The following is a 20,439-nucleotide window of genomic DNA, read 5'->3' on the forward strand; positions in this document are numbered from 1 at the left end:
ACTTGTGTATATTTTTTCTGGAGCAAATAAAGCGGGAACTGAGACCCCAACTGATCTAAACTTTCTGTGCGATATGTCAAACGCTTACTTTAAAACAACAGTGGCACTAACCTCTTAAGGACTCTGCCTTCATCGCCTTAATCTTTTTAATATTTCTATTCACAGGCCCATCTGAGGACTTGTTTTTTGCGTGACTAATTGTACTTTACTAAGACACCTTGCATTTCACTATAAAATGTACGATGAAAGTGAAAAAAGTATTATTTGTGTGTGAAAACTGAATTTTGCTACTTTGGGGGAGGGGGTGTTTTTACGCAGTGCACTTTAAGGTAAAAATTATATGATCTCTTTATTCTGTAGCTCAATGCAATTAAAACGATACCCAATTTCAAGTTATTTTTTATTATTGTATTAGTTTACTAAGATGTCAAACTTAAAGCGTACCTGTCAGATTCCACAAAAAAAATATAACTTATGTTATTCAGTACCTAATCCTGATCATGCACAAATAATTTTTATGCCTCCAACACCCATATTTCACAATAAAAAAAATTAGCAAATTAAAGCTGCTCACTGTCTTTTCGATCTCTCTTGCGATGGGGGTGGGACCCTCTCTTGCCTGCACTGTGCATGATTCCTTTCTCCCTCATTCTGCCCTGACTAACTGGTCTCAAAGAGATCCTCTTTGGTTTTATTCTGTACATGTTACACAGAGAGAAGCTATGATTATTGGAGATTGCATGTACTCCACCACCATAGACAATATGGTGAGTGGAGATCTTCCTAAATTAGTGCAAAGGTTTAGTGCTAAAAAGTACAGTAGTTTTTATGCATACATTTTTTTATCTGTTCTGTATGTTTCTATTTCATTCATGTGTATCATCCTGTGCCAGTCCTGTAATGCTGGAACTGGTAGTTTTGAAATAGTGGACGTATAGTGTTTGGATAACTTTTTCTTTTACAGCAGTGTTGCCTTCAGTTGTGTGCCTACAGCTATTGCAAAACTACAACTCCCAGCATGCCCAGACATCCTATAGCTGTCCAGGTATGCTTGGAGTTGTAGTTTTGCAAAAGCTGGTGGCACCTAATTGGCAAAACTATGTGTTACAGCAGTGTTGCTGCAAGCTGTGTCCCTCCTGCAGCCTTGTCAATCAGCCATTCCTTGTCCATTACAGGAGGTATGGGGAACCCTAGAGGAGTGATTTTCAAAGGCAGTTAATAAATAAAAACTGTGAAAAATAAAAATAAACATATGTGGTATCGCCGCGTGCGGAAAAGTCCAAATTATAAAAATGGCATTCGCGCAAAAAAATTCCAAAGTCCAAAATAGTGCATTTTGGTCACTTTTTATATCATGAAAAAATTAATATAATAAAAAGCGATCAATAAGTCCTATCAATGCAAAAATGGTACCACTAAAAACTTCAGATCATGACACAAAAAATGAGCCCTCATACCGCCCCATACGTGGAAGAATAAAGTTATAGGGGTCAGAAGATGACAATTTTAAACTTATACATTTTCCTGCATGTAGTTATGATTTTTTCCAGAAGTATGACAAAATCAAACCTACATAGGTAGGGTATCATTTTAATCGTATGGACCTACAGAATAAAGAAAAGGTGTCATTTTTACCAAAAAATGTACTGTGTCGAAACGGAAGCCCCCAAAAGTTACAAAATGGCTTTTTTTCAATTTTGTCTCGCAATGATTTTTTTTTCTGTTTCGCCCTAGATTTTTGGGTAAAATGACTGACGTCATTACAAAGTAGAATTGGTGGCGCAAAAAATAAGCCATCATATGGATTTTTAGGTGTAAAATTGAAAGAGTTATGATTTTTTTAAGTTAAGGAGGAAAAACCGAAAATGCAAAAACAGAAAAACCCTGGGTCCTTAAGGGGTTAAAATGGGGTTTAATACAGTCCTAGGACACCTCAGAGTGTCATACATAACGTATCTGGGCATTTCCAAATCTAAAACAGATTTTAAATACAGATTGAAATTGTTGACTGATTTGCTAGAATCAGATCTGAAACGCAAGTCAAAAGATTTGCTTATCAGAGGCATATTTCTTTAAAAATGTATTCTAAATAGCTATAGACAGACTTTAACCCCAAATGACCATGGACATGTATACATCTCCAGGGGGGATGCACACTCCCGCACAAGTATACATGTCCATGGTTCTTGTGGGTGATGCCCAGTGTACCCACGAGATCACGGGACTACCCCACTTCCTACAGCGTTACTAACTTGTAACGCTGTAGGAAGTGGGGGGGAGCTCCCTCTGTCTCCCCCGCAGCACCCTGCGACACGATCACGGGGTGCTGCGTGTGATCCCCAACAGGCAGGGGCCTGCAAGGACCAAAGTAAATGTCGGTCCCAGCACATAAACCCTTACAGTCACGGTCGGAAGCGACCATGAGCTGTAAGGAGTTTGCCAGAGGGGGCTCCCTTTGTCTCTCTCCAACAGCACCCCACAACGATTGGGGGTGCTGCTGCTTACCTGGGCAGCCAGGGGTCTGACAAAGACGCCCAGGTCTTCCCAGGAGGTGCATGAGGCACGTCCCGATATGCTGCCTGCTAGTGTAAAACTGGAAGGTAGCATATTACTACAATGCTTTAGAATACTAAGTAAGTAAAAAACAATACATTTTAATATAATAAAAAATATGAGAAAAATGTGTAGTATCACATGGTGCACATTTGCAGCATATTACATGCTGCGGATGCCCCACCAGCAGTCACAATAGTGAGCTCCCTGCTGCGGCTGGGTAGCTTTGTGTTGTCCACTCATAGCGGCGGATTTCCTGCCGGCAGTCATAAGCAGACACACTGTGCTACCCAGCAGCCGCAGGCTCACTATTGTGACTGGCGGCGGGGCATCCGCGGTGTGAAATACGCGGTGGATGAGCTCTGTGTGACCCTACCCTTGATATATGTTTTTACAAAGGCCCCATTCATCCTGCGTCAGCAGTATGTTAGAGGTATCCGTCAGCATCACATCAAAATAACATATATACCGACATATACCGTAGCTGCCCCATTCATTTCCAAATGAGACTACTGCAGCATACATTTGCATGCCTTTTTTTGACAAAATAAACCAGTTATTTCAAGATTTATTTTTTTAACGCCCAGTGATTGATATATTCGTCATGGGTGGGTGCCTATTCCCACAAAATGACGGATATATCCATTAGGAACTTCAACTGTCATAGACGTCACTGCTAGCTGACCAAGGACCAATCAGAGCGTCCCTGGTCCAGGTAATAAATATTTCATTTTGAGACAAAAATCTTGCAGTCCACATGGAGTAACTTGTAGGGGTGCGGTGTCATTCTGCCAGCTCTGATCCTTTGCAGACATGGAGTGGGGTCTATAATTCATATAATGATGCCCCGAAAGCCAGAGGGGCTCCTCTCCTGGGTCCTACAAGGCAGTCATGAAACCAAATATGGCCTAAGTGTGGGTACTGCCCAGCCCGGGATGAACAGCGTGATAAAATACGGGTCACATTTCCTCCATTTCAGAAGTAATGTACCAAAATGCTGTCCCACAAATGAAGCATTTGTGGGGGGGGGGGGGGGGAAGCTAATTCCAATTTTTTTCCCCTGATTTTGAAATAATTCTAGCCACATAATAAGGGCTCAATGTACTCACTTTTTGCCCTAGGTGAATATTTTAGGGGGTGTAGTTTCGAAAATGGAATCACTTCTGGGGGTGAAATATTGCTGACTAGAATGCTTTGCAAGATGAAAAGCGGCCTATAATTTGTAGAATTATATACTAAAAGCCAAATGGCACTCCTCTCCTTTTGGGTCCCACCATGTGGCCATGCAACCAAATATGGCCTAAGTGGTGGTATTGACAAACACAGGGTGAACAGGGTAATAAAATAGGGGGTGCATTTCCTCCTTTTCAGACAATGCATTTGTGAAAAAAAGCCTCCCTTTTGGTCTAGATGAATACCTTAGGGGGTGTGGTTTCCAAAATGGGGTCACTTATGGGGGTTTCTGTATCATTCTGAAAGCTAAATGCCTTTGCAGGTGTGTCCTATAATCTATTCAGCCTAAAATGATGCCCTGAAAGCCAAATGGCGCCCCTCTCTTTCTGGGTGCTACCACGCGGCCAAGGAACCAAATATGGCCTAGGCGGGGGTATTCAAAACACGGGCCGAGCAGTTCATTTAAATATAGAGTGCATTTTTTTCAATATCAGATGTACAAAACTTATGTCCCACAAATTATCAGTTTGGGAAAAAAAGCAAATTTCGAATTTTTACCACCGACTTTGTAATAATTCCTGCCAAAAATCTATGGTGTTAAAAATACTAACTGTACCCCCTAGTGAATACCTTGAGGGGGTCTAGTTTTTTTAAATGGGGTCATTTGGGGGGTTTCTATGTTCTACACCTCCAAGTTTCTGCAAACCTTGCATAGCACAATAAAAAAAAAAAAATAAAAAAAATGTACATTTCAAATTTCCAAAATTGTGAAAATTTTAAGTAAAATGGTTAGGCTTTTAATTAATTTTACCCCTTAAGGACCCACGTCCTGGTGTTTCTCCGGTCTCTGCTGCGCCCCGGGCAGATATAGGAAGCGGATGCCTGCTGAAATGCTTCAGCAGGCATCCAGGGCAAACGCCGAGGGGGGCCATGTAGGCCCCCCATGTCGGTGATCGCCGCAAATCGCTAGGGAAATCGCCCCTGCGATCTGCGGCGATACCGGGCTGATCGGGTCTCTGGGACCTGACCGCCCGGTAATTTTGCATGATCCCGGCTGTCACAGCAAGCCAGAACCATGCTAAAGTATAGGAGCGAGGTGGCAAGCCTGCCACCTCCTCCTATCCCCTGCGATCCGTCGGTTAGTTAACCGACCAATCGCAGGGGGGGGGCGCGGTTACTTCCTCCCGCCCTGCCCCTTGATGTCCGGAGAAGCCGGGAGGAAGACAGGAGGACGCAGCGGGGGACGGGGGAGTGCTGGGGACCGGCCCCGGTACTTACCTCGTCCCTGAGGACCCGGATCCCTGCAATGAAGACAGCGGCGGCGGCGATAGGCGAGTTCCTCTTCAGCCGCGGTCGGGCCCTTTACAGCAATGCACGTTGCCGTAAAGCGACATGCATTGCTGTAATGGGACCCTGTAAACTACAACTCCCAGCATGCCCAGACAGCCCTTGGCGTCTGGGCATGCTGGGAGTTGCAGTTTTGCAACATCTGGAGGTCCACAGTTTGGAGACCACTACACAGTGGTCCACAAACTGTTCTCCTCCAGCTGTTGCGTAACCACTACTCCCAATATGCCCTTTGGCTGCCTGGGCATGCTGGGAGTAGTGGTTTTACAACAACTGGAGGCACACTGGTTGGGAAACATTGTCTGTTTCCTAACTCAGTGTTTCCCAACCCGTGTGCCTCCAGCTGTTGCAAAACTATAACTACCAGCATGCACTGATAGACCGTGCATGCTGGGAGTTGTAGTTCTGCAACAGCTGGAGGTCCCCCCCCCCCCCCCCCCCCCCCCGTGAATGTACAGGGTACAGTAACATGGGCATGGGGCTTAAAGTGAGTATCAGGTTGCAAGTTTGCGATGCAGCAAATTTTGCGCGTCAGCTCAAACTCGCCGCAGGAAACTCGCTGTAATCCCCCGCCCGTGTGACTGTATCCTAAAAACACTACACTACCACAAAATAAAATAAGTAAAAAACACTACATATACACATACCCCTACACAGCCCCCCTCCCCAATAAAAATGAAAAATGTCTGGTACGCCACTGTTTCCAAAATGGAGCCTCCAGCTGTTGCAAAACAACAACTCCCAGTATTGCCAGACAGCCGTTGACTGCCGAAGCATGCTGGGAGTTTTGCAACAGCTGGAGGCACCCTGTTTGGGAATCGCTGGCGTAGAATACCCCTATGTCCACCCCTATGCAAATCCTTAATTCAGGCCTCAAATGCGCATGGCACTCTCACAACGGAGCCCTGTCGTATTTCAAGGCAACAGTTTAGGACCATATATGGGGTATCGTCGTAATCGTGAGAAATTGCCTACCAAATTTTGGGGGGGGGGTTTCTCCTTTCACCCCTTATGAAAAGGGGAAGTTGAGGTCTACACCAGCATGTTAGTGTAAAAAAAAAAAAATTTTTACACTAACATGCTGGTGTTGCACCATACTGTTCATTTTGACAAGAGGTAAAAGGGAAAAAAGCCCCCCCAAAATTTGCAATGCAGTTTCTCCCGACTACATAGATACCCCATATGTGGGCGCAAAGTGCTCTGGGGGCGCACAACAAGGCCCAGAAGGGAGAGTGCACCATGTACATTTGAGGTGATTTGCACAGGGGTGGCTGATTGTTACAGCGGTTTTGACAAACGCAAAAAAAAAAACACATGTGACCCCATTTTGGAAACTACACCCCTCACGGAATGTAATGAGGGGTGCAGTGAGAATTTACACCCCACTGGTGTCTGACAGCTCTTTGGAACAATGGGCTGTGCAAATTAAAAATTTTGTACAGCCCACTGTTCCAAAGATCTGACAGACACCAGTGGGGGTAAATGCTCATTGTACCCCTTGTTACGTTCCAAGGGGTCTAGTTTCCAAAATGGTATGCCATGTGGAGGTTATTCTGATGTCCTGGCACCATAGGGGCTTCCTAAATGCGACATACCCCCCGAGCAAAATTTGCTCTCAAAAAGCCAAATATGACTCCTCTTCTGAGCATTGTAGTTCGCCCGTAGTGCACTTCAGGTCAACTTATGGGGTACCTCCATACTCAGAAGAGATGGGGTTACAAATTTTGGGGGTATTTTCTGCTATTAACCCTTGCATAAATGTGAAATTTGGGGGGGGAAACACACATTTTAGTGAATTTTTTTTTTATTTTTTACGCATGCAAAAGTCGTGAAACCCCTGTGGGGTATTACGGCTCACTTAATTCCTTGTTACGTTCCTCAAGAGGTCTAGTTTCCAAAATGGTATGCCATGTGTTTTTTTTTTTTTCTGTCCTGGCACCATAGGGGCTTCTTAAATGCGACATGCCCCCGAGCAAAATTTGCTCTCAAAAAGCCAAATATGACTCCTCTTCTGAGCATTGTAGTTCGCCCGTAGTGCACTTCAGGTCAACTTATGGGGTACCTCCATACTCAGAAGAGATGGTGTTACAAATTTTGGGGGTATTTTCTGCTATTAACCCTTGCAAAAATGTGAAATTTGGGGGGAAACACACATTTTAGTGAAAAAATATATTTATTTTTTTTACATATGCAAAAGTCGTGAAACACCTGTGGGGTATTAAGGCTCAGTTAATTCCTTGTTACGTTCCTCAAGGGGGTCTAGTTTTCAAAATGGTATGGCATGTTTTTTTTTTTTTTTTTTGCTGTTCTGGCACCATAGGGGCTTCCTAAACGCAACATGCCCCCCAAAAACCATTTCTGAAAAACGTACTCTCCAAAATCCCCTTGTCGCTCCTTCGCTTCTGAGCCCTCTACTGCGCCTGCCGAACACTTTACATAGACATATGAGGTATGTGCTTACTCGAGAGAAATTGGGCTACAAATACAAGTATAAATTTTCTCCTTTTACCCCTTGTAAAAATTCAAAAATTGGGTCTACAATAAAACGAGAGTGTAAAAAATGAAGATAGTGAATTTTCTCCTTCACTTTGCTGCTATTCCTGTGAAACACCTAAAGGGTTCAAATGCTGACTGAATGTCATTTTGAATACTTTGGGGGGTGCAGTTTTTATAATGGGGTCTTTTATGGGGTATTTCTAATATGAATACCCTTCAAATCCCATTCAAAGCTGAACTGGCCCCTGAAAAATTGTGAGTTTGAAAATTTTGTGAAAAATTGGAAAATTGCTGCTGAACCTTGAAGCCCTCTGGTGTCTTCCAAAAGTAAAAACACGTAAATTTTATGAAGCAAACATAAAGTAGACATATTGTATATGTGAATAAAATAAAAAAAATATTTGGAATATCCATTTTCCTTACAGAGAGCTTCAAAGTTGGAAAAATGCAAAATTTTCAAATTTTTCATCAAATTTTGGGATTTTTCACCAAGAAAGGATGCAAGTTACCACAAAATTTTACCACTATGTTAAAGTAGAATATGTCACGAAAAAACAATCTCGGAATCAGAATGATAACTAAAAGCATTCCAGAGTTATTAATGTTTAAAGTGACAGTGGTCAGATGTTCAAAAAATGGCCGGGTCCTAAGGTGTAAAATGGCTGCGTCCTTAAGGGGTTAAAATGTTAATAAAAAAATGCTTCCAAAATAAAGTCGACATCTGAAAAGTATAAGTTTCATAAAACTATTTGCAGAGTAAGTATAAATATATGCAACCTATTAGTGTTAAAATATGGAATTTTTTTTTTTTTTTTAGAATTTCATGATTTCAACTTACTTTTACTATGTACATAAGTACAGAGCATTAATAACTCTGGGATGCTTTTACTTTTCATTCTGATTCAGAGAATGTTTTTCCATGACATTCTACTTTATGCTAGTGGTAAATTTTTGTCGATACTTTCATCAAATTTTGGAATTTTTCACCAAGAAATGATGCAATATTTGAAAATGTAGCATTTTTTATTTTAGTTTGAAACGCTCTGTTTATAAGGAAAATGGACATCCCAAATAAATTATATATTGATTCACATATACAAGATGTCTAATTTATGTTTGCATCATAAAGTTGATATGTTTTTACTTTTGGAAGACATTAGAGGGCTTCAAAGTTCAGCAGCAATTTCCCACAAAATTTTCTTAATCGAAATTTCTCAGGGACCAGTTCAGTTTTGAAGTGGATTTGAAGGGCCTTCATATTAGAAATACCCCTTAAATGACCCCTTTAAAGTATTCAAAATGACATTCAGAAAGTGTGTTAACCCTTTAGGTGTTTCACAGGGATAGCAGCAAAGTGAAGGAGAAAATTCAAAATCTTCTATTTTTACACTCACGTTCTTGTAGACCCAGTTTTTGAATTTTTACAAGGGGCAAAAGGAGAGAAATCACCCTAAAATTTGTAACCCAATTTTTCTTGAGTAAGGAAATACCTCATATGTGGATGTTAAAGGGGTATTCAAGAATTTTTTTACTATGCTACAGGGGATGTAAAGTTAGTGAAGTTCATAATATATAGTGTCTGTACCTGTGTGTGACGGTTTTCTCACAATTCTTCTGTGATTTTCACCTCACTATTTATTTTTACCAGCATACAAAATGACTGTTGTCTCGGATTTTTCCCAGCTTTCAATGTGGCCGACACCTGATGACAGGGAGCCTGTCTGCTTCAATGGGTGGAGGGATCAATCTCCAACTAATGCAACAGCTGGAGGCACCCTGATTGAAAACCACACTGATTTGAATGGATGCAGCTCATTTATGTTTCAATGGGTGGGGTGGCTGATGTGTGGTAGGAAGGAAGATGGAATTTTGGGATTTGTAGTCAAAAAAAGATAAGTCAAACAGGAAATACTAGTTCACAAACAGCTAGCCACAGTGTTACGGTAATCTCACAACATAGCCATTTAGCCCCAAGACAAGCGCAGATCCTTCCTAAGCATGTCCATTATTGTCTGCCAGGTACGTACTAAAATCACCTTATGATGGATAACCCCTTTAAGTGCTCTGTGGGTGCACTAGAGGGCTCAGAAGGGAGGGAGCGACAATGGAATTTTGGAGAGTGAGTTTTTTTTTTATGTTTTTTTTGAGGAAAGTCACATTTAGGAAGCCCCTATGGTGTCAGGACAACCCCCCCCCCCCCCCCCCCCACATGGCACATTATTTGGAGAAACAATACCCCTCAAGGAAAGTAACAAGGGGTCTAGTGGGCCTTAACACCCCACAGGTGTTTGATGACTTTTCATTAAAGTTTGATTTGTAAATGAATTTTCTTTTCTCACTAAAATGCTGGTTTTCCCCCAAATTTTACATATTTACAAGGGGTAATAGGAGAAAATGCCCCCACAATTTGAAACCCCATCTCTTCTGAGTATGGAAATACCCCATGTGTGGACGTCAAGTGCACGGCAGGCGCACTACAATGCTCAGAATAGGAGTCACATTTGGCTTTTGGAAAGCAAATTTTGCTGAAATGGTTTTCCGCATTTAGGAAGCCCCGATGCCAGAACAGCAAAAAAAAAAAAAGCCTGACATGGCATACTATTTTGGAAACAACACGCCTCAAGGAACGTAACAAGGAGTACAGTGAGCCATCCCAAAGGTTTTTGACACATTTTCACTAAAATGCTGGTGTTACCCCAAATTTTTCATTTTCACAAGGGGTAATTGCAGAAAAAGCCTCCCAAAATTTTTAACCCCATTTCTTCTGAGTATGGAAATACCCCATATGTGGATGTAAAGTGCTATGCGGACAAAATACAATGCTCAGAATAGATTGAGAGCCATTGAGCTTCTGGAGAGAGAATTTGTTTGGAATTGATTTGGGGACCATGTGCATTTACAAAGCCCCCTTGGTGCCAGAGCAGTGGACCCCCCACATGTGACCCCATTTTGAAACTACACCACTCACAGTACATTAACATTGGGGGGGGGCAAACCAAACTGTCTCCTTTCAGATGTTGCAAAACTAACTCCCAGCATGCAGACACTGTCCAGGCATGCTGGGAGTTGTAGTTCTGTAACATCTGAAGGGCACAGATTGGAGACCACTGCACAGTGGCCCTCCAGATGTTGCTAAACTACAACTCCCAGCATGCCCAGACAGCAAAAGACTTCTCGCTTGTTCAGCTTTCCACACGTTCCTTGTGCAAGTACTACTTTCGACGCCGCTGTGTAGGGGTCTCTGCGGCTTCATGAGGATGCGCAAGAGAGAACGGAATTTGGTACTAATTCAATCATATGGCTTAAATGGGTTTACTGTGAATTAGAGTTAAAAATACATAATTGCCATCCTTGCCTTCTCAGTATAGCATACACAGTGCTCAATAAGCCCTGTGTACAAAAGGAAGCAGTAGCCATAAGGCTTCCTGTTTGTTTCTCATCTTAACAATTATGTGATCACCCTGCTGCGGCTGCATAAGCTGCTGGGTCTTAGCAGATCCAGATCAGCTCAGCAGTGAGTGACCGAGATGTATTTCTCATGTAACTGGGGATAATAGTGGGGTGATATAAGTGCTATACACCTCAGCATTTTTCTCACTAAATAGATTTCCAAAAGTGCTATTGACATGAAATGTTTATATCATGTTGGTAACAACCTATGTAACCCATACATACTGAGAAAGCAAAAGAAAAAGCTCAGATATTAAGTTATGTGTAATAATGTGAAATGACACCGGGAAGTATTGAACACATGAAGAAAGGGAAAAAAAACACACTGAAAGCCAAATCAACAGCTGAAAAATGTATCAAGCAACTAAAAAGCAATCCAGCCCATTGTCAGTCCAAATTAACATAATCTGTTTCAGTCCTAACTCTTAGCCTAAAAAAAAGGTCTCATTGCCAATGTGTCACACAAAACATCTTGTGGTGGGTAGAAACAAAGAGCCGTCTCAAGACCTTCTCAACCTAATTATTGGTAAACATAACAATGGCATTGGTTACAGGCATTGGTTACCTCAACCACGTCCTTCTTTCACGATTTCAGACAGAAAATTGAAAAGAATAATCAAAAGGAGATGTCCCAGAGCCAAGAATCACTTGTGGAGAGGTTCAAAAAGACCTGAAATTAGCAGGTACTATTGTCTGAAAGAAAATGCACTCCACTATCATGGCCTGTATGCACACTCACCACACAAGTCTCCATTGAAGAATAAAAAGCTGAACATGATCATTTAAAGTTTCTTACACTTCATTGATTTGTGTCAGTTATTAAAGCATAATTGCCTTGTTTCCTTTTTTCAGAGGCTGATCATTGAAAGTATGCTGCACAACAATGGAAAAAGCCAGTACAATATTGGAAAAATAACTCTGGAGATGGGATCATCATGGTGTGTGGCTGGTTTTCGGCAAACTTTACACAATTGAAAAGGAAGGATGAATGGGCAAATTAACCTAGACGTTATTGACAAAAATCTTCTTCAATCTACCAGGATAATAAAAGAAAGGAAAACAAGGGTGGACGTTTCAGCAAGACAATGATCCAAAATACACAGCCAAGAAAGCTCTCAAATGGTTTTAAAGAAATAAAGCTACTAGCAGGCCCGGAATGGGACAAAAAAAAAAAAATAGATCCATGCATTTTGGACTATGCAGACCATTTTTATTTCATTTTTTTTAATTAGTGGTGGCCTGATTGCTGATTTGCTGCCAAAAATCTACAACAAACATCATGCCTTTAGAGCCTCAGGCATGATGAGAGTTGTAGTTTTGTTACAGCTGGAGAGCTACAGAATGGGGTACCCATCATTACTGCAGCAGTGATGGGACAATGAGGCAGAACACACAATTATAGCTGTAATTTTCGCTGTAATTCCTTTTTCTTCATTTGGTCCAGACACCAGGACTTCTTCTTCTACAGAGTTTGACGTCCGGACATCAATGGTTCCTTACTTTATCAGTAGATTCTCATCCTCTGTATGAAGACAATCATTATAACCCTGCCAGACACTGTGCCCCCTTAAGGCTAGGATTCCACCTTTTTTTTTTTTGCCAAAACGCCAATTCTGCCTCAAAGAATTCTGCGGCCAGATGTTAGCTGTAAATCAATGAGAAATCGAAAAATTCCACTTGGCGTTTTTTCACTTTAGCGTTTTTTTAATCCTTTTGGCGTTTTTTCACTTTTTTTGCGTTTTTTTTCTCAGCTCCTTGGCATTTTGGAAAAAACGCTGTATGTTGCTCAAACTGGCGTTTTTAGTCAAAATCGTGGCATTTTGCTCCAATAGAAGTTTATGGGAGTGAGAAAACGCTAAGAAAAACGATATGTGGGTTTTAACTTTGGCGTTTTTGCAGGCGATTTTTTATGTTTTTTGGACTTTAGCGATACAAAAAAAGTGATGGAGATACCTGTTTTCAAGAAAATTTTGTAGGGTATCATAATTTTTTTTTTTTTTTTTTTTTTTAAAGATACAGTATATACAGTAAATGTATTGTGTGTTTTTCACTTTTTTTTCTTTACATATTTTTTTGTTAGTACTACTACTCCCAGCATGGAACACACTGTTCCATGATGGGAGTAGTAGTACCTGTAGTAATAGGCAGATCGCCCATTGCGATTCTCCTGTATAATATATAGATGGGGCCGGATGCTCTTCTATGGTCCCCTGCCCCGACATATATACACACATATTCATATTTCCTGCAGAGAGAAGTGATTGGCTAGATGGTTCCAGCCAATCACAGCTCTAGGAATATGTGTATATATACAGCAGTGCAGGGGACCATAGAAGAGCGGCCGCTGCATCCATACATTATAGAGGAGAATCACAGAGGGTGTCAGGAGTGATACCGGCTGTGACCTTTCCATTAACTGCAGGTACTACTACTCCCAACATGGAGCACACTCTGCTCAATGCTGGGAGCTGTAGTTCCTGCATTAATAGACAGATCGCAGCGGGAATCAGAAGTTACACTCGCTGCGATCTGTCTTTTAATGCAGGTACTACAGCTCCCAGCATGGAGCAGAGTGTGCTCCATGTTGGGAGTCGTAGTGCCTAGAGTTAAGGACACATCACAGTGGATGTCACTACTGACACCCGCTGTGATCGTCCTGTCTATAGCAGAGATGAGGAGCGGCTGTACACATCGCTCGCATCTCTGCTCTGCACTATACTCCGGGCCGGCCACTGTGCTTGGCTGCAAACATCCGGCCAATCACAGCTCAGGGCAGAAATTATGAATGAATTATGTTCTATTTACATCACTGCCCGGAGTACAGAGCAGAGATGTGAGCTATGTATACAGCGGCATCTGTACTATATAATGGACGATCGCATCGGGTGTCAGGACTGAGACCTGGGACGATCTGTCTATTACTACAGGTACTACTACTGCCAGCATGGAACAGTCTGTTCCATGCTGGGAGTAGTAGTACTATCTTAAAAATTTAAAAAATAGAGGAAAAAAAAGTGAAGCACACACTTTATTATAAAATAATAAAAAGTTTGTTATAAAATATATATATTTCATTTAATAAAATGTTTTCCATCACTGTTGCATCCTTTTTTTTGGTACCCAACAAATTTTGGGTACCAAAAAAAAAAAAAAAAAAAGCCAAAAATGCAATTTCCACACAAATGAAAAAATGCCAGAAAAAACGCCAGACGTAGGACATTGCACTGGCATTTTTTCAGGCGTTTTTTTTTTTATCAAAAAGCCAAGTGGAATCCTAGCCTAATACAATACCTGGAGTATGAAGGATGGTGGGGTATTCCTGGCAGGGAAACTCCCCTGAAGCCAAACTTTAGGCTCTGATGCTATATAAATCCAGAAGTGTCTTTTAGTGGTTAAACAGTTAGGCCCAGATTTATCAAACTGTGTGAGAGAAAGTGTGGAGTGATTTTCTTACAGCAACTAATTACAGCGCAACTAACGAGCTCTGGTAAAGTGAAAGCTGAGCTGTGATTGGTTGCTATGGAAAAATCCCTCCACTTTTTCTCTCACACGGTTTGATAACTATGGGCCTTAGGGGGGAATTTATCAAAATTTGTGTAAAAAGAGAGAGTGGTGCAGTTGTCCATAGCAACCAATCTGATCACTTCTTTAATTTTTCACAGCCCTTTTCAAAATTGAAAGAAGCAATCCGATTGCTATGGTCAATTCAACAACTTTTCCTCTGGACAGGTTTTTATAAACCTTCCCCTTAATGTTTATTGAAAACACAAAGTAGGGACAATGTGTTTCCAGAGGACTACCCACTCTTCGTTAGGTCCAGTTCGTCAAGGAACTGAACCTGATGGAGAAGAGTAGTAGGGCAGAGGGCTGGCCAAGAATAAGGCCACCTTCAGTGCACAGGACGAAGAGAGCGGTCAGAGCTGTAGAGGTGCTGCAGGGGGGAGTTGGATGGCTCAGCCCACAGGGAAAATGCCCAATGTGCCCAATGGCCAGTCCGGCCCTGGCTGCTAAAATGGCCCAGCTAATGACTTGACGTAAATCCCATTTAAAATCTATGAAAAGAATAGAATAGAAGATCATGATTCATAGAAAAGGCCCATGGAACCTCATGATTTGAGCACTGTGTGGAGGATTGGGCAAAAATCATAGGCTTTTTTTCTTTTTTTTTTTTTTTTACAAACTATTGAATAAATATCATTAAGCATGTTCAATATTTTTCCTGTAACATTTAACTACACTTACACATAGCTTAATTTCTAAGCTTTTTTTTTTTTTTTTTTTTTGTTTCTTTGTATGTATGTATGTATGTATGTATGCATTACTTGGCTTATTACCAACATCTGGTTTAAATGTTCATGTTAATAACACCTTAGGAAATATATTTAACTAGCTGAGTACCTGGCATTGCCCAGTTTTTCCTACCTAATCCTTGTGGGGGAGGAAAAGCAACAAAAAGGAGGAAGCTTTGTCCTAGCATCCAGTCCTCACAACCTGTCCTCTGTGCCCTACCTCACGTCACATACCCACGTGGGACGAGTTGTGATGAAGATATTGTAAGCTGAAAACAGAAGGGGATGGGACTTTGTGGGAGTGGGCGTGATTTGCCAGCAAGACCGATGCAGAAAAGGGTAGAAAATAAAAAGGAGTGAGGCTTAAAGGGTGGATGTGGCTTTGTAAGATGGGAGTGACATGCAGGGAGAGTGTGGCTTGCAAGCCAAACTGATGCATTCACCAGGAGATGCAAAGCGAAGCTTGTGATGTAAGGTACCGGAAGTCCTATATACTTGTATGGGACTTAACAAAAACCCCATCCTTCACATAATGGGGTAGGTTAGGGTTAATATAACTATCTTATATTGTATTTGACATATAAAGTAATTCGCGCAGCAAGCATTATCAAAATATCTCCAACCGTACGGATGTTGTGCTGGAACATACATTTTCCAAAGACTTGCATGGGATTTTAAACAAAAATCCAGACACTTGTAAATGGGGTTAGGTTTGGGTTAATTTAACTAGCCTTTATTATTTTTTAGTTCACATATAAGTAACACTTGACCAAGTATTCTCGAAATATCTCCAGCCGTTTGGAAGTTATGCTGGAACAGATATTTTTCTATAGACTTGTATGGGACTTTAAATGAAAACCCTGACCCTCGCAAATGGGAGTGGGTAAGGGTTAATTAACCTATCCTATATTTTTAGTTCACATATTAGTAACATGTGTACCAAGTTTCAAGTAAATATCTTTAGCAGTTTGGAAAGTGATGCTGGAACATACAAACACATTGATGTTTATTATATGAAAAATAGTGATGTGTTCAAAAAACTTATTTCAACAGCTGTCCTGTAACTGGAGCTTATACAAATGTCATCCCCATTTACAGGAGTAATCTAAAAGATATAAGAGTTAGAATGCCTTTTATAAAAAGGTACACAAAAGATGAGACTGCACCCGGTCTCACATCTGAGGCCTGCTGAAATCACGAATTACAGTGATCCCTCGACTTATGATGGCCCCGACATATGATCATTTCTTCATATGATGGCCTCTCAGAGCCCATCGTATGTTGAAGGCAGCCTCGACATATGATGCTGCTGTGTGTCGGGGCCATCGTACAAACAGCTATCTGACAGCGCTGACAACTTCAGCAAATGACAGATAGTTGTATAATGTGCCCCGTGTGCCCCGTTCTGCCTCCTGTTACTCACATGCTGTCCTGTTAACTCACGCAGGCTTCCACTGTGAGCTCTGTGTAAGCCCCCCAATGAGCTGCTCCCCTTCCTTTCCTATAGAGCTGTAGTCGGCAGGATCGTAATGGAGGACATTCTGTCCCCCCCTGAAGGTATTTAAAGAACTGTACAGTACTGTATGCGATGTCACACATCACATACAATACATATACACACTATACACTATACACACACTATACATACATCAATGTTTCCCTATCAGTGTGCCTCCAGCTGTTGCAAAACTATAACTCCCAGCATGCCCAGACAGTCAATGGCTGTACATGCATGCTGGGAGATGAAGTTGTGCAACAGCTGGCGGCACCCTGGTTTGTTAAACACTCCCCATACACTCCACATACAATGGTCATCCCAGAACCAATTGGCAGTTTCCCATAGAGATATGTATTCAACATACAATGGTTCCGAGGCCCCAGAACCAATTACTATTTTTACATAGACATATGTACTCGACATATGATGCTTTCAACATATGATGGTTCTCCTGGAACCAATTAATATCATATGTTGAGGGACCAATGTATAAGGCTAGGTTCATGCCATTGTGCTCCGAATCATACGTCTGTGCAGTGAACTCAGTCTAGCTGTGAACCGTGAACCTTCAGGAATCTACACATCTGAATGGGTCAGTTTGTTTTTTGCGCTGAACAGACCCTAAACTGGTTGAAATATCGGATTAAGCAACATCGTTCCCTGTACCAGAACATAGCGGCCACGTGAACCTAGCCTTAGACGATTAAGTGCACAGCAGCAAGCTGCACTCCTTCGCCGATTTGTCTAACCTTTTCCCTGCATAGACTTATGCAGAGAAAAAGTTGGTTTTGATTGACATCCGGGGAGTGATGCACCCCCTTTTATGAACCCTGTGGCCCAATGCATTTTTTTTTGTTTGGGCAAAATGTTTTTTTAACCAGCCTAGCGGTATTCCCGAGCGTGACTCGGGGTTAATTTTCGCTGCTAGAAGCGGTAACCCCGAGTCACGCTCGGGGTAGAATTGCAGAGTTGCTGTGCGGGCTGCACAGTATATCGCAAAAGCAATCAAATCGCGATTCTTGCTTTTTGCGATGTAGTGATGCAGCCCCCGGGAAAATATGTGATTATCTGCTCGGGTCGGCTCCCGTTGCGGGGGCCGGCCAGAGCAGGTAAAGACATATACTAAAAGTCAGTGTTTCTCAACCAGGGGGCCTCCAGATGTTGCAAAACTACAACTCTCAGCATGCCCGGACAGCCAAAGGCTGTCCGGGCATGCTGGGAGCAGTAGTTTCACAACAGCTGGAGGCCCCCTGGTAGAAAACCCTGAACTAAGTGTAAAAGTAAAAAGGAAGAAAATAAAAAAACCTTTTGCTCACCTAGTCCCGGTCCCTGAAGATGTCGTTCCCCTCCGTGCGCTCTGTTCACTGCTCTATTCATCTTACAGGACCTTTCCCTTTTCAGCCAATCACAGGCCGCAGTGGTGTAAAGCCTGTGATTGGCTGAAGGGGAAAGGACTTGTTCTGCAGCAAATACACTAGGTTTGAAATCTGCCGGCAAACCTAATGTATTTTCTGCAGGACAAGAAGGTGACAAGGTGACAAGGGGGGAATGTGACACAGGGGAGAATGTAACAAGGGGGGGGGGGGGGGAATGTGACATAGGGGGGAATGTGACAGAGGGGAGAATGTGACAAGGGGGGGGGGATGTGACAGGGGGGAGGAATGTGACAAAGGGGGGATGTGACAGGGGGGGAGTGGAATGTAACATGGAGGGGGGAGAAGGTAACAAGGGGGGGGAGAATGTAACAAGGGGAGAATGTGACAGGGGGGATGAATGTGACGGGGGGAGAGTGTAACAAGGGGGGAGAATGTGACAGGGGGGATGAATGTGACAGGGGGGGGAGAATGCAACAAGGGGGGGGAATGTGACAGGGGGGAATGTGATATGGGGGGGGGAATGTGACAAGGGAGGGGGAATGTGACGGGGGGAGATGTGGAATTTCAATGCAAAAAATTGTACCGCTTTTGGTACAAATTTCCAGACGGAATCATACCGCTAGGGAGGTTAATGACACCTCCGCTTTCATTTTATGTCTTACTATTGCAGACTTATAAACAAACTTTTTTTTAAAGCTGTTTCATTCAAGGGGTAAGTACAGATGAATCAAGGGGGCATCCTCTACGTTTAGAGGAAAGAAGGTTTCTACACCAGCACAGACGGGGGTTCTTTACTGTAAGAGCAGTGAGACTGTGGAATTCTCTCCCGGAGGAGGTGGTCATGGTGAACTCTGTAAGAGAGCTCAAAACGGGTCTGGATGCATTTTTGGAGTGTAATAACATTGCTGGTTATGTATACTAGATTTATAGGCACAGAACGTTGATCCAGGGATTTATTCTGACTGCCATATTTGGAGTCGGGAAGGAATTTTTACCTCTAGTATGAGGGTTTTTTGCCTTCCTCTGGATCAACTCAGTAGGAACTCAGTAGGGTTATAGGTTGAACTTGATGGACTCTGGTGTTTTTTCAACCTCATGAACTATGTTACTACGAATTGACCTTACCAAGACATCTGTTTTGGTGGCTGCCTTATGTCTGATGTCAAATCACAAAGTTTTTCCTAAAAACAAAAGAAAAAAACAATACATTTAATTATACACTGATCTTCTTTCTATGATGCTTGACAACTCAACAAAAAATGTAAACCCCTTAAGAACACAGCCTTTATATTTTTTTACTATACTATAAAATATTTAGCAAAGCAAATAAAAAAAAATATTGATATTTATAATTTATATTTTTGTTAGATGGATAATATATACACACACTCTATAATATATACACACACACATATATATATATATATATATATATACATACATACACATATACATATATACACACACACACACAAACATACACACACATACATACAGTCATGGCCGTAAATGTTGGCACCCCTGAAATTTTTCAAGGAAATGAAGAATTTCTCACAGAAAACGATTGCAGTAACACATGATTTGCTATACACATGTTCATTCCCTTTGAGTGTATTGCAACTAAAAGAAAAAAAGGGAGGGAAAAAAGCAAATTGGACATAATGTCACACCAAACTCCAAAAATGGGCTGGACAAAATTATTGGCACCCTTAACTTAATATTTGGTTACACACTCTTTGAAAAAAAATTACTGAAATCAGTTGCTTTCTATAACCATTAATAAGCTTCTTACACCTCTCAGCCGGAAACTGCTCCAGGTCTCTCTTATTGGAAGGGCACCTTTTGCCAACAGTAATTTTAAGATCTTTCCACAGTTGTTCAATGGGATTTAGATCTGGACTCATTGTTGGCCACTTCAGAACTCTCCAGCACTTTGTTGCCATCCATTTCTGGGTGCTTTTTGACATATGTTTTGGGTCATTGTCCTGCTGGAACACCCAAGAACACAAACCCAGCTTTCTGACACTGGGCTGTACAGTGCAACCCAAAATCCATTGGTAATCCTCAGATTTCATGACACCTTGCACACATTCAAGACACCCAGAGGCAGCAAAACAACCCCAAAACATAATTGAACCTCCATGATATTTCACTGTAGTTACTGTGTTCTTTTCTTTGTAGGCCTCATTCCGTTTTTGGTAAACCGTAAAATGATGTGCTTTACCAAAAAGATTGGTCTCATCTGTCCACAAGACAT

At 41.8% G+C, this 20,439-nt stretch overlaps 1 protein-coding gene across 5 annotated transcripts in view; it reads right to left on the reverse strand.

The window, feature by feature from the left end:
- Positions 1-20,439, reverse strand: part of VPS16 (VPS16 core subunit of CORVET and HOPS complexes) — a 309,167-nt gene that overhangs the window by 204,621 nt on the left and 84,107 nt on the right. For all 5 annotated transcript variants that reach the window (XR_008847136.1, XM_056535465.1, XM_056535467.1 and 2 more), the window contains exon 8: positions 19,308-19,363. Coding sequence is in view for 4 of the 5 variants with exons in the window: in XM_056535465.1 (XP_056391440.1) it covers positions 19,308-19,363 (56 nt within the window). In the remaining variant the exon portion in view is untranslated. The remainder of the gene's footprint in view (positions 1-19,307; positions 19,364-20,439) is intronic.

This window comes from Hyla sarda, chromosome 8 (genome assembly GCF_029499605.1).
Source record: "Hyla sarda isolate aHylSar1 chromosome 8, aHylSar1.hap1, whole genome shotgun sequence".
In the NCBI taxonomy this organism is placed as follows: Eukaryota; Metazoa; Chordata; class Amphibia; order Anura; family Hylidae; genus Hyla; species Hyla sarda.